This window comes from Cydia pomonella, chromosome 12 (genome assembly GCF_033807575.1).
Source record: "Cydia pomonella isolate Wapato2018A chromosome 12, ilCydPomo1, whole genome shotgun sequence".
NCBI classification, from domain to species: domain Eukaryota; kingdom Metazoa; phylum Arthropoda; class Insecta; order Lepidoptera; family Tortricidae; genus Cydia; species Cydia pomonella.
The window spans coordinates 19,541,283-19,565,750 of record NC_084714.1 but is presented as its reverse complement, the minus strand read 5'-3'; the positions used below and the strand labels follow the sequence as shown (position 1 = coordinate 19,565,750).

Here is a 24,468-nt window from a genome sequence, read left to right as displayed (position 1 = left end):
TTACACAGTTTCCCATGAACGATTTTTTAACTTTCTGTAGACGAAACTTGGAGACTACTAACTTATGTTTATTTCGCGTATTATAACTATGGATATCGGACAGTTTCTTAAAGGACTTTATATTCTTATGCGTATACATTATCACATCTAGTATGTATTGTGAAGCTACTGTGAGAATATCTATTTCCTTGAATCGTTCTCTCAGTGAGTCACGAGAAGCCATGTTATAAATAGATCTGATTGCCCTCTTCTGAAGAACGAAGATGGTTTCTATGTCAGCTGCTTTGCCCCACGCCAGTATGCCATAAGACATAATACTGTGAAAGTAACTGAAGTAAACTAGGCGAGCTGTCTCCACGTCAGTAAACTGCCTGATTCTTCTTACTGCATACGCGGCAGAGCTCAACCTTTTCGCCAGGGCAGATATGTGAGGGACCCATTGCAGTTTACTATCTAAAGTAAGGCCCAGAAAAACCGTATTCTCGACAAGGTCCAGCGTTTCGCCATTTAATGTGATGATAGTTTCAGATTTTCTTACATTCGGCAGCGAAAATTTGACACATTTCGTCTTTTTCGCATTAAGAAGTAAGTTATTTGCTGTGAACCATTCTAGTACCTTTTCCAAAGTTTCATTGACTTGGCTATAATCGCTCAGTTTCCTGTCAACTTTGAAAATTAGTGAAGTGTCATCAGCAAATAAGACTATCTCACATTTATGTTTTACAAGGTTCGGCAGATCATTTATATATACAAGGAAGAGAAAAGGGCCCAAAATTGAACCCTGTGGAACTCCGAGCTTTACAGTCATTCCAGTAGACTCCGTTCCATTTACAACCACTTTCTGGGTTCTTTGGTTTAAGTAAGACTTAACAAGGCTTAGAACTTCCGTTGACAGACCGTAGTGCTTCAGCTTGTGTAGAAGTGTGTCATGCTCCACGCAATCAAATGCTTTGGACAGATCGCAGAAGACACCTATAGCATCTAGCGAGTGTTCCCAGGCGTCGTATATGTGCTTGATTAGTACAGAGGCGGCATCAGTCGTCGAACGACCTCTTGTAAAACCAAATTGCTGATCTTGAAGTAGTTCATTCGATCAATTGTATGAGATCTCTAGCGACATTTAAGTTGTTTGTCACTGAGACAAGGTATGCAATCGGTCACAAATGAAATCTTTTGACACACTTAACTTTACCCAGCCAGTATTGGGTAGACCTAGATGTGTCCGGGTAAACGCGGAATACAGATTAATTTTCGGACTTTACTAAAAAGGCTTGGGTAAAACTAGTTGTATCAGGGTAAATTTCACTTTGATTAACCTTCTAACATTAGCCGTAACATATACATGGGTTAGGAATGACTCACACTAAAAGGCGAACGATCAGGGTTCGTGAGAGTCAAGTTGTGAGATTTAGATCCAAGAATATGATACATGAGTACCTTACAGAAAACAGCAGCCAAATAACACTACATAGACCATAGTGTTGTGTTCCTGCCGGTAAGTCGCCAGAGCTCAACGAGGGTGCGGAGTGCTAGGGCCGGCAATGCGCATGTAATACCTCTGGAGTTGCAGGCGTCCATAGGCTACGGAGACCAGGCGGGCCGTATGCTTGTTTGCCAACGAACCATAAATCGGTCTAAGCACACCTCGCCTTACTGTAAGGCCTGATTGGACGCTCGAAACGGAGCGTTCGGCGGGGCGTGCAGCGTGGCGTCGGGCTCACAAGTGCTGTGAGCAGCGTGCACTAAGGCCTCTCCTATACGTTTGCATTTGTTTAACATTCACGTCGCGCGCCCCGCCCCGCTGCACGCCCAACTCTAGCGTCCACTCCACTCAGGCCTTAGTGTAAGGTAAACAAATGCAAACGTATAGGAGCGGTCTTAGTGCACGCTGCTCACATCACCTGTGAGCCCGACGCCACGCCGCACGCCCCGCTGAACGCCCCGCTTCGAGCGTCCACTCAGGCCTTACAGTTAAGGCCGAACTGCCGCTACTAATCAAACCGAGTAGCGCCCAGTCACTGCTAGCTGTCAATAACAGTGCGAAGACGAACTGCATAGCAAATAAATGACCGTCAGTTCTGCTATCAGCGGCTGTAGCACGGTCTCATTTTTATCACTTGTCACTTTCGCACTTACAGAATGCGACAGGCATAGTGGCTAGTGATAAAAATTCGATCGTGCTACAGCTGGATGGAAATCATAAACTGAACTAAATGTTAGCATATATAGGACCTAAGAAGTTCATTGAGATAAGAAGAAGTACTTTTGCTTAGAAATACAATGAAAATATTACAAAATTATTCGGCTCCTAATGTAAAACAACACAAGTTACGAGATGCGAGCTAGTAAAAAACTTCTTAATTCATATTTAGGTACACGGGTAAATTCTACGTCTGGTTTAATTTATTGCCCGTATTGGATTTACGTGAGGACTTAGCCCAGCCCTCTCGAACATGAGAGGAGGCCTGTGCCCAGCAGCGGGACGTATATAGGCTGCAGAAGGCTATTATTGGGGATAACAAGTTTGCCTCTTTTTGAAACAAATAACTATTTCGCGCTTCTTTGTGCCCGACACATGTGACTGATTACTGTACTATTGGTGGTTAGTTACATTTCAGCTGTCTGTGGCTGCATTTTGAACCAATAGCGTGCATTGCGCTCATACTACCGGCCTGATTCGAACTTTAACATACATCAAACATTAGCTCTAGACATAATCAAATATAAAGGTAATCCGCCACAAGCTTCGTCAAAAACAAATTTAATCCGCACAAGCATGGTCACAAACTTATTCTACATCTTAAAGCTTCGTCAAAAACATCTATAAACTAACCATCCACCCCTGCAACAAGCCAGGCCCAAAAGTTCCCATTATGCCGGCAGCATTCCCACGCCGTATGGCGATGGAAACCTGTTGGACCAGCGAAGACCCAGAGCGGGGATCATTACCCTTCTCTCGTAAACGCCTACCCAACTCCCTAAAGGGTCCAGCAGTCTAAACAGCGACCGGTACTAAATCGTACGTCACTTCCGAGGTACTTGGCGTGTTTGAGCCTTACAGTCGTTTCCGCCGATCCCGCCGACTTTAGAGTGTGTCTCAAATGAGATGCAGCATATGTACAGAATACCGATCCTTCGAAAGGACTACCGGTCGTTAACTCCAAAATGGTGGTTAAACGCGATTCAAGATTAATTCTCTATTCACTGTACACTACCAACCACATTAGTTTACTGTATAATAAGCTATCGATATTACACTTTAAACAATAATGCGCAAAAACACAGGAATTAATTACGAGGCGTGACTATCAAGATGGTGGTCGAACCGGAAGACCGGATCGGTATTGCCAGTGTCAAAAGTGACGGTTCTTCAAACAAAAACGTCATTTTTGACACTGACATATCCGATCCATATCGTATCTAGACCTAATATTTAACGTATCTTAAAGTTCGAATCGGGCCGTAGGTTATTTGCATTGCAACTTCGGCTGCTACTACGTATCGCATGGACGCGTTATTAATTTCCGATCGATACATTGGGGTAAAGGGTAAACAGGGTCTAAGAGTAAATATAACTTAGAGCGGCAATGTGAGCCGAGGTCAAGATGGCGGGAATTAGATATACGCCGTGGGTCAAATAAACCTAACAGATTTTAACCACGCATTCCCTAAGTCATAAGGAGCAAAAACTCAATCTCCCATCAACTCATGTAATATTACTAGACATCGGAGTTTTTATCGCACGGTAAGACTAATAGCGAGCTATGGAGTCGACATTAGCAATAAAATTCAATTCGTATTCATACTCATACTCATTCATCTATTTAATAAGTGATATTAATTTTATAACCGAGAACTAGAACTTTGACGAGTTATATACTATACTTTAATTTTGTCTTTGAATATATAAATATTAAAAATAAGAATAATTACTATATTTTGTATTGATTATATTACGAATTTCATTAAAAAAACCAATATGCATATTAAAAGAGAATTAAAAAAAAAACAATATGTATTATTAATAAATAGTCATTATTTTTTATTCGTAATATTTATGTCCTGTCCTATGGTTGTCAAACTTGGACGTTCGATTACACAAACAGGCAAAAAATACAAATAACGCAGAAGCGAATGGAGAGAAGCCTACTAGGCTTAAAATTAAAGGCTCTATATCCTTTAATTTTAAGCCTAGTAGGAAGAGTGATAGAGAGAGATGACTACGCTACGCTACGGAGCGTTAACGATTGGCACGTTGTCTAAGTGCCCAACGGCCGCGTAGTCATCTCTCTCTATCGCTCTTCCATATTAGTGCGACTGTGATAGTTGCGTTTCGTTCGCCACGGAGCGTGAACGATATGCACGTTGGCTACGCGTGCAGTACTTTGGAAAGGAAATTAGAAAAGACGGATTAGATTAGACGAAAAAAAAAGTATTAATTAAAAGTGTTGTGCGAAATTGATGGTGATCAAAAACACGTGTTTTCTTAAATAAAACAAGCGTATTTTCCTTATCTTCACTCTTACTATTAAAAAAATATGACACGGAACGTAATCGCATCCGGTCCTGGGCATAAACATTAAACAAAAGAAGAAAAAATGGCCGCCGCGGGGTCTCGTTGTATATTTACGAGTTTAGTACATCTGTCAGGGGCAGCGAAGATTACCTGTATTATGAAGAAAATTGCTAACCCGATTCCGTCCGCGATTGTGCACAATGGGAACGAATAAAGAGGCAGACGGTCGGAGCTGCGGCATACTACCCCGTAGTTAACAGTAGGCAGGGTAGTTTGAAAACACTGACGCTCAAATTATTTTGATTTGTAAAATTTTACTGGGCCGCATGCACTCGGAAAGGCAGACCAAAAAGGAGATGGCGAGACGACTTTGACGCATTGTACATGGAATGGTGGGACAAGCGTTAGGGCCGAATGGAAAAATGAGAGGAGGTCTTTACTCAGCGGTGGGATAATAAAATAGGCTAATAAATACATAAATAAACTCTCAGAAACTTCCGATTTTTTAATGGTAGAGGCAAAAATGCCCATATTTTCCCGTCGGCGATTATCACAACACGAGAATAATATCGCAATAACCCGTAATTTTAGATACTCGTATCATGAAAGCTAAATGAAATAATTAAAAGGGCGAACCATACAGCCCATAGCCCCATACAGGGTACGTAGAATGCAGCATGGTTCCAGTTCTCATAATATAGATAACGTCAACTAGGGCACACAAACGCAAGCAGTGTAACTAAATACGAATTACTTGGTGGAGGAAAACAAGCGACGACAATGCAAGAAGAGGGAATTACGCATTTCCTCTTTAATGTGATATTAAAATAGCTGTCAACTATGTAATAAATATCTATTAAATTATATAATTAATTATTATAGGTAAACAACGCGTGCATGCGCGTGTTTACGCAGGAAGCTGAAGCCATGCTGTTACGCTGTGTGTATCGACCTTTAGTAATCGTACTGCTCCTAATCTACCGACTGTGCTCGCCGATACAAGCCCGGGCTCGCCGTTTTCTCCTTTATAACATTCCAGAGCCATTCCGTTTAGGAATTCGTGCATTCGATTCAAATACAAATACCTAATGCCACTTCACGAAAACATTGGTTACTTAGCTTTCTTGCTACCGCGATTTAGAGTAGGTTAACATGATGTTTTCCTTAGAAATATTTTGCGGGTAGAATTTTCGAGACACACTGAGCAATTTTTACTATGGGCCGAAACTGAAAAAAAAAAAATTGTTTCTTACATTCTATAAGAGAACAAACTATTTGTTTAGTTGAGTTGACACCCTGTATACTGTTTAACTCATTGACATATATCTAAGGACGGGCCTTACGGGCAATAAGAATGGGGCCACTACAGCTGTGTCACGCACACGGTTTCGAGCCAATAGTGCAGTCTAACGCCACAACGCGATTGGTTGCAACTATTTAGTTGCGTTATACTGCACGATTGGATCGATTTCGTGAGTGACATCGCGGAACTAGCACCATACCCGTAAGGCATTTCCTTAGATATATGTCAGTGGTTTAACTAGTAAACAAACTTTTCCAAACAGATTTTTTTTTATTATTAATTAATTTATTCACGTACGTAAAACAATTACACACTTACACATTAGAATAAATGCGCCAAACTGGAGTAACCAGTTAAGGTAAATATTTACATTACGACTTGTCTACGTATTCTATTGTTAGTTAAAAAAGGAAAGCATGCATTTATGTTAGAATTATTTTATGAATAAATAAATATAAAAATTTTAATAACCAAAAAAAAATAGCATACCATCAGATCCACAGTGCAGGCTTCGTCACATTACAGAAAGCTCATTCACCTTAGGTTTTGTGTGGGTTTCGTCAAAACAGAATGTCCAAAATCAAAATAAATAATTTGTATTATTTTATTTTACAATGTAAATTATAAATTGAAATAGATATTAAAAAAGTAGACAGGGCATGAAACCAATGTTTCATGCCCTGTTGCGAATGCGGACTATGGAGGTTCGGGCCCAGCCCTGGGCAGGGCCGGATTTACGGGAGGGCAACCGGGGCTACAGCCCCGGGCCTCCACAAAAGAGGGGCCCCCACAATAGAGACTTCGAAAAATTTACCATTTTTTTTTTTTTAAATTGGGGGCAGGGGGCCTCCACTCCTTTATTGCCCGAGGCCTCCAGACCTCTAAATCCGGCATTGGCCCTGGGCACTGAGTGCCTTGGTCACTTTTTAAGGTTCCGTACCCAAAGGGTAAAACGGGACCCTATTACTAAGACTGTATTTCTGTCTGTCTGTCTGTCCGTCTGTCACCAGTGAACTCATGAACCGTGATAGACAGTTGAAATTTTCAAAGATTATGTATTTCTGTTGCCGCTATAACAACCAATACTAAAAAGTAAGGAGCCCTCGGTGGGCGAGTCTGACTCGCACTTGTTCAGTTTATATGACATATATTTCAGTTTATATACTGCTTAGGTCTGACTGATAGATAACTTTATCTAATATATGAAAAATCAGACCTTAGCGAAATATACGTATAATCCAAGTTTAAATGGATTGATTAAACTATCGTGAGTTACTAACTTGTTTAAAACTTTGGACTTTCTCGCCAATCGGGAGTTGAAAAAGAACTTTCTCGGTTTAAAATATATTTCAGCAAAGTAAGTAAATGTGTTCCGAACATACAGTGAAAATTAACGCTTGTGATCTTCACTCGAGCGGCCGCTTCACTCGATGTACCCTAGGACCGGCTGCCCTGCGAAATTGAGACGCGAGGCCCCTCGGACCGCGAGGCTGTAAGCGGTAGCCCACGTCATAGGATTTGCCATATACCAGCTAATTCGAAAAGTGGAATCTTAAGCGTTGTTGTGGAGGTTTTGAGACTTTCAAGGCACGCCGGGGTTAAAGAAACTTTGCTACCGAATGAAACACTTATTTTTTCACCAACGAGAGGAACTAACTGTAAGACATTACAAATCAAATCCAAACGAATGCTATTAAATATGTATCTTTCTGGAAATCTTTCAAAATTTGCATCTAGTTACTATGCCAATCTTGTGGGTAAAATGCTACCTACTTTCTCATCAAGTTTTACGAACTAAAGACCTTTGATTAGCTGGTGTGGTAAAAAGGATGATTATCACTATTTTCGTGATACGACATACGACGTCTCCGATTGCGAAGTACTTTTAGTTTTCATAGCTAGGCTAGGTTCAAGGCTAGGTGGATAGGGGCGGCAAAATCAGAATAGCCTACAGGCGGCAAATGTCTAAATCCGCCACTGATACAAGCTAATCTCGTCCTTATGGCAGGCGACAAAGTTGGACGTTTTGCCGGCCGCAGTGACATTTTAATTTATTTAAGATTAGTTTAGTGGTCTCCTCATTAATGTCGGTTATTTTTTTCTTAAAAATTATTTAGTATTTGTTTTAAGCGTAACTTTCGATTAGGTGGTCCGTGCGACTCTTAAGGAAAAAATGCTTACTAGGGATCATTTAAAGACTTGACGCGATAAATCGCAAAAGCAATCTAACCGTAAAATTAATAATTATAATTACACTGGCTTGCCACACTTACTTATAAAATACAGTCATACTGCAATAGTAGGTATCTATACAATGAAGCGCGAAAATACCTGTTACGGCCCGATTCGAAGAATGATTAAGACACGTTTAAGATCTTAGAAAGATCTTTAAAAGATCGATAAATAAACGACATGTCAAAATTGACGTTTATTTCGATTCCGCTGTGATCCCAATATATTACGATATTTCTAACGCCAAAATGGCATTGGTTGCCTCAATCGAGCTGCTTATGTCAATTATACGAGATACAAACGATATCTAAATGAGAACTTATCTAAATCATAACTTATCGTATTCGTATCTCTTCTTCGAATCGGGCCGTTACTTACACATAGTTACACTCTTATGTGAGATATGATATGATACTTCGTTAGTAGAAAAAGGTGCCTAAAAATTGTGGCGCAAAGGGTTTACCTCCCATACAAATATTGCATTTCACGCCTTTTTCTACCGAAAAAGTTGACTTGCCAGACTATTTCTTTGTATTTTTGTATGATTCCTTGTGAGACATAGATGTACAAGTGAGAATTCTTTTTTTTATTGATACAGTTATGGTATAATGGCAGAACCCACAGATGTGGAAAGGCGTAGCACACCGTAGATGTTATGTAGCGGAAAATTTTGCGTAGCACCTTACCGCGCTCACAAGTCACGCGAGAGTAGAGATGGGCCGAATATTTGGTAATTATTCGTTATTCGGCATATTCGACAATTTTTCCACTGTTCGTATTCGACCAAATTATTGGTGAATAAATGACCGGCGGGCGAGCACAGATAAGAATACACCGAATTACTCCGTTAACATGCCGAATATTAGGCAAATATTTTGTAAGCTCCTCCATAACTTAAGTCATTTGTTTTTAGGCAATTGCATAGGAATCGATTCATTTTTAGCTGGTAATGTATTTGAAGCATTTTCAAATGGTTTTTTAGACCGATACAGATGACCTGAATAATTCTGCTGCATACGTTCGGTAAGATCTGAACCGAATGTTCTGCTGAATATTCGTATTCGGTAAACTCCGTATTTGGCCCATCTCTACGCGAGAGAAACCCTTTGCGCAAACGCGCATAATGCCATAGAGAAATAGGTAAGCTTAACTCATCTACTATATAAAATTGAAAATGCCAGAAAAGGAGAAAAACGAACGAGCGAGATAGCGCCTTACAAAATTTTAGGAATTTAGCTGACACGTTTCTCGAATACGGCGCACGTATCATGAGAAACGACTATGCAAATCAATTATTTAAATATGAGAATATTTAGAACAATCGCTGTGTTACTTCACAATCAGCTAAAGAAAGTCTCTCTCTCTCATGACCTCAGTACTTCTACGTGTAAATTTATTCGATAGCGAAACGTGACGAACGCGGGACGTATGAGACTTAACTACTCATTTTGTATGGGATTATGAGTTTCCAAAAAGTCCCGTTTGGCGCCCTGTTTCTAAATCCCGTACAAAATGAGACTTAACGCAAACGCGTACGTCACGTTTCGCTATCGAATAAATTTACACTAGGGGTACAGGAATGCGTGGTTAAAATATGTCGGGTTACTCGAGCCCACGGTATTTACTATACCAATTATAAATGTTACAACCCTTGTACTAATTTCATCCCCAGGCAATCTGCCAAAATTTCATCTTAATATCAAATGCATGATTAACTAACATCCAAACATTGTATTATTTTTAAAGTGTCTTAATTTTATTACTTTTGAGTATCTTTTTACCATATTACATTGATAATATAATGATAAAATATATAAAAATATTTTTTTACAAACAGAAACGTTTGCAAACGATGCTATTAAGCTTAGAATAAATTTAAAAGTGGAAAAATTACTGTCTTGGGTGAGACTTGAACTCACGGCATCTGGATCGATACTCCAGCGCTCTGCCATCTGAGCCACCAAGACCTCATCCACAGGCAGCAAATTTTTCCACCATATGGGTCTAGGGACCCTAGTGACATCTACCGTAAGAACGTTACACTTCTTAGACGGCTACCGGAGTTCCAAGTCATATTGGAAATTCACCAGTAACGATGTGCTACCCATACTAAAATATTTTTTAACAAGCAGAAACGATTGCAAACGAAAAAAAAAAGATAAATATTATTTCTAAATTTGCACATAGGTACATAATAATGCTCCATATTACATTCATAATAAATGTGTAAGTAGTTTTAAGTATCTAGGGCATGTTTTGACAGAGAGATTAAAGGACGATGACGATCTCGAAAGACAGCGGCGGGCCATAGCGATGAGAAGCAACATGCTGGCACGTCGGTTTGCTCACTGTTCCGACCAAGCCAAAATAACTTTGTTCAAGGCGTACTGTCAGGCGTTCTACACTAGCCAGCTGTGGTACCATTTCACGAAACGATCGTTCAATAGACTTCGAGTACAGTACAACAACGCGTTTCGTGCAATGTTACGGCTACCGTGGCGGTGTAGTGCGTCTGGTATGTTCGCCGAGAACAGAGTAGATGACTTTTACGCTATAATGCGTAAAAGGCACTGGTCGTTTGTCGGGAGAGTGAGCGAAACGGCGAACAGTATTGTTAAAGTAGTGTATACAACCTGCTACTGTATGAGCAAGGTTTCCCCGCTGCACCTATATAATTAGCCTTAATTTTAATTGTATATTTTATTTTATTGTATTGTTGCGTTATTGTAATTTAATGGGTTGATACCTGAATAAATAACATTTTTATTTATTTATTTATAATTATTAGTATTTTTAATATTTTAATTGTATCTAGTTATTGCTTGTTTAGTTTTATAGTTAGTTGTAGTTAGTTATAAGTTTGATTTGTGTTTGTTCTTTTTAAAGTGTTCGTCTGTAAGTTGTAATTATTATTTAGTAGGATTAAACGATACACGAATCAAATAAACTAAGCTCGTCTCTAACTGCATCAAGTACAAATTAACTATTTGACAGCCCCCCGACTGGAACCGCAGCCCGAATGCATCTTTCACTCAAATTAACCCGCGATGGAAACTATCTTGCTGCGATCCAGTTTAGAACTGTTATTAATCTCATCAGCTCGCAGTTCGCTAACTTGCTGCAACTAATTGTTTAAGAGTTTTAAGAACTTTTCGCTTCCTTTCTCTTAGTGTACTCTGTTTGAAACTAAGTGAAGAACACGTTTAAATCCTTCAAGGAAAAGATTGAAAGAATCTTAAAGGTTTTTTTTCCAAGCATTTTGGTATTACTGAAATATATTATATTATCTATATGCAAAATCGATTAAGTATTGTTTGTACCTACACCGCGTCAAAGTAATGGTAATTTAATAATATATAGGATATATGACCTTGTTATCGTTATTGACATTTGTTTATTGTAAGCAAACAAATGTACTGTTATTATTATTGGTTGTGATTATATTAAAAAAAGAAATGCTTTGCTGAGAAGTGACTTGTTTGTTTTTACACTACGTCGATGGCAAACAAGCATACAGCCCGCCTGATGGTAAGCAGGCCTATTTGATTACATTTATTTTTAAAAGACGATTTTGTACTGATTGATTGATTTGCCTTCGGTCGTGGTGACAAAATTTAAAATCGTTATCGACCAATGTTTTCCCCAGCTATTTCTTATGATTCTTGTAGAAAGAGGTCGCCTGCTGTAGCCATTCAGGTACCCAAATTGTTCGTAAGTTCGCTAATTAAATTTTAATTAAAGAATAAAGAAGCGGATGTTAGGGTTGATTGGGGCTACAAATTATAAATGCTTGCGGACATGTAGTGACTTTTATGACAGAGTTATTAATTCTGTATTAAGCAGAAACGTCTGTGAACGATGCTATTAAATTTATTATAAGCTTAAAGAGTCATTGATTGAATAGAGAGGTAAATTTAAGAAAATAACGTGCCGCCGTGACACTCGAAACAAAATTTGTCTAAGAGTTTAATTGACACAATGAATGGATGAATGAAATGAATGAATGATGAATAAGTGTTAATACAATATTTATCCTAGTAAATATCAAAATGAAAGTGATTTGTTTTGCTACTCATATGTACAACGTGTCTCTACTCTACCCTCTGGACATAGATGAATAAGGACAGGTCGATTAGGCTATTTATAATCTATGTACAAAGTCTCATTCCATACGACACAGTGTTAATGGAGAAATTAATGATTTACAATTTAACACTTCGGAACAGCCTGTATGTAGATACAAGGTAATTAAAGAGTACGTCATGTCACTAGTGTCACTTTGATGTTATCGTTACTGTGAATGCTTTATTTATTGATGATTTATTTGATTTAAGTTATTTAACTTTTTTTTATGTTGTCTAATCCATGAGCAGTGGCAAAATGCCGGGACAACGCGAGGAGGAAGAAGAAGTTGTCTAATCAAATAATTTACCATATTAGAACATTTCTGAGAAGGAACTCTATTTGGGAACTCGGTTAATGTACAGTCACCCTCCTCATCGTTTTCGATTTACAAAAAATAATAGGGTAATTTGCAACAATAGCATAACCATAAAGTTAATCCATTGCCATGTAATGTTTCACGTAGGTAAACATTTTTTCGTATGTAAATCTTAAGTTTGCTAAGTTTGATCAAATATACGGAATACTGGCCGAGTTAAGAATATTAAAAAACTAGCGAGACGAAGTTGTGCGCCCGACAGCCGAACGGAGTTTAACTAAACTGTTTTAAACTTTAAACGACTTGCAAGCTTACTTATCCATTGATGAAAATACTTCTTATGTACTTTTCAACTCGTGTTCAATGCTTTATCAATAAATCTGTCAGATTATAATAGATAATTATATAGTTAGAGTAGCAAATAAAAACTGAAGAAGCCATAAAAAAACTTATACTTACTTTAACGTACTATAGAAACTTAGCAATATTCTATTAAATAAAATAAAAGGTAAAATACAACCGCTACATATTGTTGCGTTAACCCCTTACTTCATGTCGTAAACAAAAGTATTATATCTGTTTAAAAATAAACTTTAATAGCTATCAATAGAAGTGAATATTATAACTGCCATATAGGGCTGCGCATGCGGTAAGGGGTTAAATAGATAATATATAAGTAACATATAGACTACCTAGCTTACATATTATAGGAGCTTCGTCTGCCAACAAAGCACTCTGTGGTTTGGCAAAAGTATATTGTAAATATTTATAAGGCATGACACGTGAATAAACGTTTATTCATTTTTTTTTATAAGTATTACAAATACAACGGCTTAAGAAATGCTCCCGGGACTGAATTTGTATGGCGAAAACCGGAAATCCTGGTACTGAGTTAGTTTAGAAAACTATCTAATACTGGGGGCACACCCTGCGGCTTATTAGAGGAGCGTGTGGTCCGCTCGTCAATCTAATCTCAAAAATTGGCACAGGCACCAGTTGTTTACAAACCTATGGAAAAAAAAATAGCCATTACTGTAATTAGTCCAACATCCACAATGTTTTGCGTTATCGAAATGCTGCAAATGTTACTGTGTAGTTCAGTTCATAGATATGTATACATTTTTCACCTTATTTCAATGGCGTAAAGTGAAGAAATGTATACATATTTATGAACTCGACTGTACGTAAGTTATGATATGAGACACTTATTGGTCCGAAGCGGGGGTTCGAAACCCTTACTTAATTTATAAGTCGCACGTATACGTCATAATGTTATAGAAGTTTGACGTTTAAAATAACACTTGCACTGCGTGTGCTATCAAAATCGTTGCAGACTTGTCTTGGTCTGACTCTACAATCGCTAAAAAATAAAATTGAACTAGTAACTACTGGGTGCCTAGCCAAGGTGGCAATCGCTTGCGCTACGACAACACGCTTTAAGTCTCTCTATCACTCTTCCATATTAGTGCGACAGTGACAGTTGCGTTTCGTTCGCTATGGAGCGTAAACGATTGGCATGTTGGCTACGCACCCTAATCACAGAATATAGGTATTACTACCGTACACAAAGGAAACTTCCTACAAAACCGAAGTGTGACAGTGATTCATCGACGAATCATGTTGTCCCTTTCCAATGTAAGTATGGTAGAATGAATGAATGACATGTAAAATTCTTATATTTTACCAATAAACGAGTATGAGTATTAATATAACATCATTCATTCGAATGAATGAATGAACGTTTATTCACAAGAACATATGGTAATTTATTAAATATCATTCAGTGTGCATTTTGACCTTTGATATGTTCGGCCTTAGGGCAAAGAGTTGTATTAGGGCATGTGATTATCACAGTTCATTTGTATTGCCCAGTTCATTCATAAAGTAAAATACGTAACATAAATGTCGTGTTTACTAAAATATCATCAAATATTAAACTATTAAATACAAACGTCAAGTTTCAAGTCAATTAAATTCAGCACAAAAGTTCATCAAACTGTTAGCTAATAACTAGTTAAATCGAATTTACTTATTTATGTCAAAAGTTTGCATGTAAAAATAAAGTACCTAATAATAAGAATTTATAACGTCATAAGTGGAACAAAATTCATGTTAGTATCTTATCTGTGGTTGTGAACGCAAAGAAACGACAAGTTCTGCCAACCCTAATAATTGTAGCAACGCTGTGCCGAATGGAGCCGAAAACGCGCGAACGCTCTAGTTTCCCCACTGCCCTGATTAAATTAGTGTAAACAAAAGCAAGCAATAAACATTTAGATTGGTCGTCGATAAACCAAAAATCATTCGCCTCTTAAACTCTAAGCTAGCATTTTGTAAACCGAACTCTAAATAACCTTTCTCTAAATCGACGGTCTGCTCCAGACAGCTGAGAATTTCACCAAGTAATTTCCCTTCCGTGTGCGTTGACGATCCCCTAAAAGGGGTTTATTATATACCCAATTTCAGGAAAATTTCTCCTGAGAACAACAGAGAAAGGTTTACTTTGTTTTCCTGTCGCTCTTAGCAGTAAGATAGCGGAAAGTGTCCAGCGAAAAGATAGGTAATAGCCCCGAAAGGACCCGTTTCCGGACTATTTAATTGGCTTTGCTGCAGCAGGGAATACAGTAGAACGTAAACGTTAAAGGCAATCGTTTTAGAATTGGACAAATTCGCTTCCGTGATGGTTAAGCGGTGAAAATACGGGCGAAACGGGGAACAAGAAAAGTATTTGCTCTCCCGAGTATTAAGAGAACATTATGTCTGGAAAACAGACAGAATAAGTACGAAGAATATTCTTTATTATACGAATAAGCCTATTTTTTTTGGTTCTTAGGTTATTCATGTGTTTAGGCAGAAAACGTATTAGTATTTTCGTAATAATTAATCATTTGTCAACCTCTTTAGTTAATTGTTATAGATACTTGACAATCAGTACAGAAACGTCTAAGTAACTGACTTTCATCTTATTTGCATCTTATTTTCACTCAATTAAATAATAAATTATTATATAATTCAAGGATAGGTACATATTTTTGATGTTTAACAGTGTATTTTACGTAACAAGTATTTATTTTTCTACGCGTCAGTAGGTAAGTTATCTAAATTTGTAGTGTTGTAAGAGAACTCCCTGTAAAATGCTGTAAACTATGTCATTTTTGTGTCATCGGCATGAAATGTACGGGCCTTGCAAATGACCATTGGCCAAGGTTTTCAACAGAGGGGTAAGCTCTTAAAGGCAACTCCGAAGATTTTGATAGTATTTAAAACGTAACCACACATTTACAGTTCTTTATTATATTAAGTAGAATTGTCTACGTGTTTGGTTTGATGCCTAACACCGAATTTACCATCAGCATGTGTACGACATGGCCTTTTGTCATCATGACGTCTCGCCTGCAGACTAGACGGCGTTGATCACCCCCCTTTCGCCGCCGCGTTCAGTTTTATGCCGTGTCGTACAGCTGCGTTCGTGACCCACAAATGGTCTAGCCGGAAGATCAGCGCTGACTTTTGGGTTAGCATTTATACTGAGGAAATAGTTATTTAGAACTGAATTATTTAGAAAGAAACTGTTTATTTATTTTATGTTTAAATTTCTTTGTTATGTTTTTGTTTATCACGAATAAATGCGATGATTTCTGATTTCTGAATTGTTACAGCTGTAGGTACCTGTGATCTCTGTGCGAGGGTCCCCGCCGAAGGGACGACCGATTATAGGTTTGTTACTTAATGTTCTTTTGTTTGATTTCACCTAGAGGATCGTTTTCATTATTCGAATAATGGAATAAATTGTAATTAAGCGCGGGTTCAAAGAGTTTGAGATGAAATTGGCGTTTATTGGAAGCTGTAAATGACAATCAATCACAGGTAAAGCATGGTAATTAAAGCGTTCCATGGGTTTAAATGTGTTTACCCGACTGGTGAGGAAGGTTAACAATAACAAATAACACTGCCTAGTGTTATTTGAAGTTAATATTTTGTTGTTGTTCTATTTTAGTAGTGACCAAGGCTACTCATTTTAAATCTGGGGGAAACTATTAGTGGTGTCTTAATATCGATTGCTCACGTACAGTCAGCGTCAAATACTTCAAAGGAGGAAGTGGCCAAATAGTTCGGTACACCATACTAAATATATGGTGTACCGAACTATTTGGCTACTTTGACTGCTACGAAGTATTTGACGCTGACTGTACCTAATTTTGTACCTTACCTCAGAGAAATATTTGGTTGTACCTACGTAGTTCTTACATTTATCGGTTAAACAACCAAATACAAAACCGCCTAGATCTGTTCCTGAACGACCTGGCTTTAACCTACATTATTTGATCATGTTTTTATCTACCCTCAACTGGCTCTCAAGGAGCCATTTGAGGGTAGATTTTGTTTACCTTTATTTAAATACCTAAAGATACAGAGTATAAGTTCTGTTTTTATATCCCAGATACAAAATATTATATAGTGCAACGGGTAAATAATAAGGGTTACCATAAGACCTAATGACACCGTTGCACACAATATTTCTAATATAAAATCCAACTAAATATCTTTACAAAAGTAAATCAATTAGGAATGTAAATCTTTTCCTAGAAGTTATCACATAAAAAAATATAACAATTGTTCTTTATTGTATGAATATTTGAATATTCATAATAACACTGCTATTATGATCCGATAGGCAAGCGCCGGCTCACGCCGCGACGCGCCTCTAATGGCAACTCCATTAGAATGTCACTGACAGCTATTTAATTGACAAATAGAAGTGCTGGAGCAGAAAAATAATTATGACGATTGGCCAATTTACTATTAAATAACTATAACTCCACTACTACTACTACTACTATAACTGTTGTAGCAATTTTCTGCTAAAATATAAAATCGGTTGGACAAATTGACATTTTCGGGCCGTTAATTTAGTATCTGAGATTTATGGTTTAGTAGTTTACTCAAATAAACTAGGTGACGTGGACATCTACTAATTGCACTGGGCACATTTATTTCGCCTAAAATATACGTGTGAACGCAAATGAATTTGCCAAATCCCTAGAGGCAAGTTTAAGCGAATCGATCACAACACAAGTGTGTTAGTGTGTGCAGGCAACCGTTGCCAACAAGAAAAAGCTTTCCACGGCGACCGCGTGGCAATAGGATTGACTTGTGGAACGAATTTCTGATTATGAGTAGGGAACTGTTGTGTGACATGGACAGGGTCAAGGTTTGTTGATTATTGACAAGGTTTTGGTCATGTTTAATCTTTATGGCAGTAGAGGTAGATGTTGATTATCACTTGACGTATCGAACACGATTTTGCGTTTCGGGTTCCAACGAAATGGTTGGCAGAACGGGTATAGGAGACACGATAGAGCGGGCTGGGTCCGAGCCGAGGCGTCCGACTTCGTTACCTATAGAAATCATCACGTGATCACCATCGTAGAAAAGAAAACGAAGTATCGGACCTTTCTAATGTGAGTCATCCTTAATAGGAATAATATATTCTAACAGCGTGGGTATTACCTACCCGGACTTGGTCTTGATTCACCAGTTACGTTAGGTTAGGTTAGTTTTGATTGAAATTCAGACGCTGTAACAACAGAACCTCTGGAACAACTTACCGCACTGAAGAGTTTCGAGTAAAAAGAGTTGATGAGCGTCATCGGGATACAGTAGCTCCACACGAAGATGCAAGCCACGAACACCTTCGTATTCTGGTCGTCGGTCAGGAAGTAGTAGATACAACTTATCGCACTGAAGAGCTAGGAGTAGAAATAACAGATGAGCGTCATTGGGATACAGTAGCTCCACACGAAGATGCAAGCCACGAACACCTTCGTGTCCTGGTCGTCAGTCAGGAAGTAGTAGATACAACTTACCGCACTGAAGAGCTTCGAGTAAAAAGAGCAGATGAGCATCATTGGGTTGCAGTAGCTCCACACGAAGATGCAAGCCACAAACACCTTCGTGTCCTGGTCGTCAGTCAGGAAGTATAGATACAACTTACCGCACTGAAGATCTAGGAGTAGAAAGAGCAGATGAGCGTCATTGGGATGCAGTAGCTCCACACGAAGATGCAAGCCACGAACACCTTCGTGTCCTGGTCGTCAGTCAGGAAGTAGTAGATACAACTTACCGCACTGAAGAGCTTCGAGTAAAAAGAGCAGATGAGCATCATTGGGTTGCAGTAGCTCTACACGAAGATGCAAGCCACGAACGCCCTCGTGTCCTGGTCGTCAGTCAGGAAGTAGTAGATACAACTTACCGCACTGAAGAGCTTCGAGTAAAAAGAGCAGATGAGCATCATTGGGTTGCAGTAGCTCTACACGAAGATGCAAGCCACGGACGCCTTCGTGTCCTGTCGTCAGTCAGTAATGGATACAACTTACCGCGCTGAAGAGCTGGGAGTAGAAATAGCAGATGAGCGTCATCGGGATGCAGTAGCTCCACACGAAGATGCAGCCCACGAACACTTTCGTGTCCTGGTCGTCAGTCAGGAAGTCGAACGAGCACGTCGTCAGGAAGCCCTCTGGAACAAACAATAGGGATGTTGACTTTGGCGCTTCGCACACTGGATCCGATTCGCACGTCGCTCCGATGTTTGAGCGAGACAATGCTATGCGCGTATTATAGCTACATCCCGCTCGCAGATCGGAGCGACACTAAGGATAACATAAATTATTGGACACCATGCATGCATCAAATGAAGTACTAGACTATTATTGGAAAAACGTATACCGCTATCATCTTTGGATACAATTTATGTTTCAAAAAATCGGAAAGAACTTCAAACACTCGTAAGTACCTATTTCATTAAACTCCATAGCTCGATATTCGTAAAAAAGTTGATTAGACCTGTCAGTCAAAAAACCAATCACAAAAGTTACACTAGACGAGCCTCTATTGCCCCATATTTGAATTTGAAGTGGTTGATTCAGCGTTCCACTATTTACTCCACAAGAACAAAATCCTATTAGTTTGGACAGCCGATAGGAAAGGTATCAACTAATTTAAGTTTTGTTAAAGTTAGTTTAAGGGTTCAATTCAAGTTTTCTGCCAGCTCATTCTGATCCAATAAAAATAAGTACATTGTTTTTATATACACCGTGGGCCAATCAAACCTGACAGTTTTTTTACCACGAATTCCTGAGGTGATAAGGAGCAAACAATGTTATATGAGTTTTGGCCAAACTCGCAAAAAAAAATCTTTTGCGTTTTCTGCACACGACACGTTATTTATTTTTACACATTGGTGAAAAAAAAAAAACATTGACACGAATAAAGGGTTTTTTATTATTAACATATAAAAATTAGTAGGTATGTATACACCAAGTCACATACTTAGTGGCAGCGTCGCCGCTAAAAAGGCGTTTTTCATTAAGTTATAACAGAAAAAAAAATTCCCAAAAATTTTAACTACCTCTACAACATTATGCTGAGACAAGCTCCTACTTAACACTCATGAATATTGTTCCCTTAGATTTACACCTCAATTTCTTAGTTTTGAAGTCTAAATTTAAGGCTTGTTTGTATTAAATGTCACTGTCTGTTAACTCATGTGATGTTGAATAAAAGAAATCTGTCTTCTATGTCTATGTCTCTAAAACAAGATCGATTTCAGGAAACTTTGTAACATTTTAGTCTCTAAATGCGGTCAAGAATACACCTTTAAAAGGAGAATGGGCAATTTGTCCCATGGATGTATACTGTTGAGACATATCTCGTTTGAAAGGGTTTACTCTTAGCATTATTTTATTGTATGACACTAACTTTGGATAACGTGCAGGGACTGAGCAATTTAAAAAAAAGAGTGGCCAATATAAACTGTTGTTTTACAAAGTACTTGTTATGTAGCCGGTTGTTAGGTGTTTTGTATGAAAGAATATGAGAAATTCTAGATTTCTGTTTACCACTACTTACGTTTAAGTACGTACAGGGCTGGAATTAGTTGATATAACATATGCTTGAATTAAAAATACTGCTATTAAACACTGAAACTTGCTTGTATACTCAAGCCATATATATCATTTAAAAGACATTTTTATAAGGTATTTTAATATATATATACTTGCACTCAAATGCTTGCAGGGGCGGTAATAAAACGAGTTTTTTCGTTAATTAATTGTGGTAAATGCCGCTTTGTTTGTTCTACCTGGCACTAGATGGAGCCTTGGTAGCAGTTTGGGTAATTTTTACTATTGGTATATACATTTGAGTCATATCCTATTTGGAAGGTCTTCAATTAAGCATTAATTACTTATATGACACCAAAGACCGAAAATGTCCAGGGAAGATGATATTAATAATTTTGATCATGCGCTGCGGCGTAAACTGGAACTAAAAAATGTCATTCATATAGAGTTACTTTTGTAACCATTTACATCACTTTGCATGCCTGAAATATAATGAAAAAGTAATTTATATATTTTTTTAAATTATTACCGCTCAATAAATGGCACTAAACTACTTAATTATGATTTTTCAAATCCTCTCTAGTACTGACATCTTGCGTGCAATAGGAGAACCGAATGAGCGGCATATGCTGGATCCGTATAGTCGCTTATAAACGCTAAAAAATGTCACCGAAGAATAAGTTTGTTTAACGGAACTTTGACAATAAAACGAGTGGTTACCTTGAACTAGTAAGTTTCGTCTATTTATCTCTCTTGGTCTTACATATTCGAGTGATAAAGGTAGAAAAAACATTATATTTTTTAAAGTTCGCGTTATGTCCCGCTAGAAACGTTATATAAACTTATTATTAAACATGAAATAAGATTCCTAAGCAATAAGTAGGTAAGTAAATGTATTTATGGAGTAGTTGGAGTACCATAATTAGCAGCAAGAAAATAAATCTAAGTTTATATGTTACTATAAAATAAATCGTAAAAAGGTACTATGTACATACTTGTTTTGTCTCTCTGCAGGAAAATTGTGTAAAAGTGAAACATTTGAGATTGCGTCGCGGTTCAAAGCAACGTTCCCTTCGTTTGCCATATGAATCAGGATTAAATTGTGTAGTTTTAAGTTCTCATGTAAGTGAATTGTCAAATTCTTAGTGAGAATAAAGAATCTTAAACCTAAAATTAACGCAGTGAATACATTACAAGTATCAGCGACTCTTAACTGCTTGCCAAGCTAAGATAGTAGCTGTATTTCGTTCCATTATATATACGTATAAAATAAAAACTTTTGAATACATTTAACACCTTTATTTCATATAAATTGAAAAATAACTGACGGCATACATTTTCTTCACGGTCGCAGAAATATTAGCAGGATGAGTCGACAAGTTAATTTAAAGCAAGCATTGGTGAATAGGTGCATCCAGATCCAGATAAGAGAATGCATGGTTATTGCGCCAATCTCGGACCATTTGCGATTGGTTTGCTAAGGGCACCGCTAGCTGGTGCGGATGCACAGAGCACTTATACATACCTTATTAAATAAAAACTTTTGAATACATTAAACATCTTTATTTCATATAAATTGAAAAATAAGTGACGGCATAGATTTTCTTCACGGTCGCACAAATATTATCAGGACGAGTCGACAAGTTATTTTAAAGCAAGCATTGGTGAATAGGTGCATCCAGATCCAGATATGGGAATGCATGGTTATTGCGCCAATCTCGGACCATTTGCGATTAGTTTGCTAGCTGGAGCGGGTTAACGAAAAACAGTAACTGAGGACGCTAACTGGCGCGGACGCGTGCGACGAATTTTACCTACAAAGGCACCCGCGCGCGTGCACCCGCTCCGTGCACTCGCGCCAGCTAGCAAACGCCCTTAACCTTTTGAACGTCAAGAACATCTAAAGGCGCCGTCACTAGACATGATTTAAGGGCCATGAACACATTAATGATTATAGCTGTTATAATCGCTGTCAAAGTCCCTAATGTAATACTCATGCATTTTCAAGCTCACTTGCGCCCGTGACCTTGGCATGTGAGTAACGTTTTTGTTATGGCGTTGAAAGGGTAAAGTATCAATGTCGTAATGCGTCGCTAGCGCGTTATTTTCGAATCGCACCCGTGCTCCCGTGTTGGACTGCACACGCGGTGTACACTTCTTGTTATTGTAACCGTTTGTGCGCCTAGATAACACAAGTACACATACACAACTCACAAAATGCTCGCGTGTTCTTGTTTCTATGTAAAGTACGTCTTCTAGGGCCGCGGATTGGACCCTCGCGACCGGCGGGGCGGTGAGCGGCATACATTGGTCGCAATGCAAGCTGTAAAGCTAGTGCAGTGCATGAGGTACGCGCGGCTTTCTCTCACCACATCTTTAGGTGTTCTTGCCGTTCAAAAGGCTAAAAGCACCTAATGAGGGTGCTTTACATTAGCTAGATGCCGGCCCACACGCCGATCCGGTGTGCAGGCTAAGGAAATCGCTATGTAGGCCAATTCGAAAGTGCAACTGACATTAAACCAATTTTAGAATAATATTGGAATGATACCATTTATCTGTCATTCGTGCGTTCATTTCGCACTTATACGCATGTATTTGTGCGAGCGAGATGCCCGCAACTAACTGATATGATTCCAATATTACTCTAATATCGGTGTGCACGCCCCTTTTTATTCATAAGCAAGGTAAGATTGAACCACTATAGAAGGCAGCGAAGAGGCCGGCAATGGAACTGGTAGCGTTTGATGGAGACAATCAGTTTTCTGTCAAATGCAAGTTCAAATTGGCCTGACTGTCTCACTCGCACACCGGAGCACCGTTTCATATAAGCGTACTTTGTTATATCCAATCGACCCGCTCTATTCAGTAGGTTTCATTATCTCGATCCATCAGTTATCTAGTAACAATCTCTTCAATCTGGTGGATCGAGATGGTGGATCCTACTGGACAGATGGAACCTATGGATAGGAAAACGTTATGCTCAACAATTTGGTAGCAGAAGCGATGTGATTTTTTTAAATCGCGACTGTGTCATTGACATAATATATCTGAGGACGGGCCTTACGGGCAATAAGAATGGGGCCAGTACAGCGGTGTTACGCACACGAGTTTGAGCCAATCGTGCAGTCTAACGCCACAAGTGCCACAACGTGATTGGTTGACGAGTTCGCATTACGCACGCGATTGATCGCATCTAGTTGCGTTAGACAGCACGATTGGCTCGAATTTGTGAATGACACAACTGAACTAGCACTATCGTTATTGCCCCTAAGGTCGGTCTTTAGATATATGGTAAGCGTCAGGATGGCGGTGGACCTCAGCGAATTTCAAAGAAATATTTATAACCATATTGTACCTTCTGTGTACCTCAGTGTACCTTTAATAGAAACCAGTGTACCTTTCCCCAAAACGAGATATTTTACAAAACGGTCCACCCGCCAACCTGACGTCAGGATGGCGGGTGGACCTATGAAATCTTGCATTATACCGCACTAAAAGTATGCAGTTATATTGTGCATGAGTTTAGCCTAGCTTGTTTTGGGGAGAGGTACACCGGTTTCTATTTCTATTTACAGAGGTACACTGAAGGTACAGTCACCATCATATATATCGCAGCGGCCAAGGTACCCACGAATATCTGAACATGCCTCTACTGTCAAGAGGTTAGAGTGCGTGTTTAGATATCTATGAGCACCTCGGCCACTCCGATATATCTGATGGCGACTGTACCATATAACTGCATACTTTTAGTGCGGTATAATGTAAGGTTTCATAGGTCCAACCGCAATCCTGACGTCAGAATGGCGGGTGGAGTTTTTCTTAAATATCTTGTTTTGGGTTAGGTACACAGAAGGTACAGTATGTTTATACTTACTTACTGCTGTGGCGCAGCGACCCGAAGTGGATCTTGGCCTCCGACACCAAAGACCGCCATGCTTCTCTGTCCAAAACCGTTTCCATCTAGTCGACGGCGCCGAGTTCGCTAAGGTCTTTTTGCATTTCGTCTCTCCAGCGGGACCTACCTAGGACGTCTAGACGGTCTTCGGCCATTTGGAACTTCAGAGTACGCCCTCCA

At 38.8% G+C, this 24,468-nt stretch overlaps 1 protein-coding gene across 1 annotated transcript in view; it reads right to left on the bottom strand.

Moving 5' to 3' along the window:
* Positions 1–24,468, bottom strand: part of LOC133523808 (opsin-3) — a 62,331-nt gene that overhangs the window by 5,332 nt on the left and 32,531 nt on the right. The window contains exon 5 of the mRNA XM_061859546.1: positions 18,870–19,009. Coding sequence (XP_061715530.1) covers positions 18,870–19,009 — 140 coding nt within the window. The remainder of the gene's footprint in view (positions 1–18,869; positions 19,010–24,468) is intronic.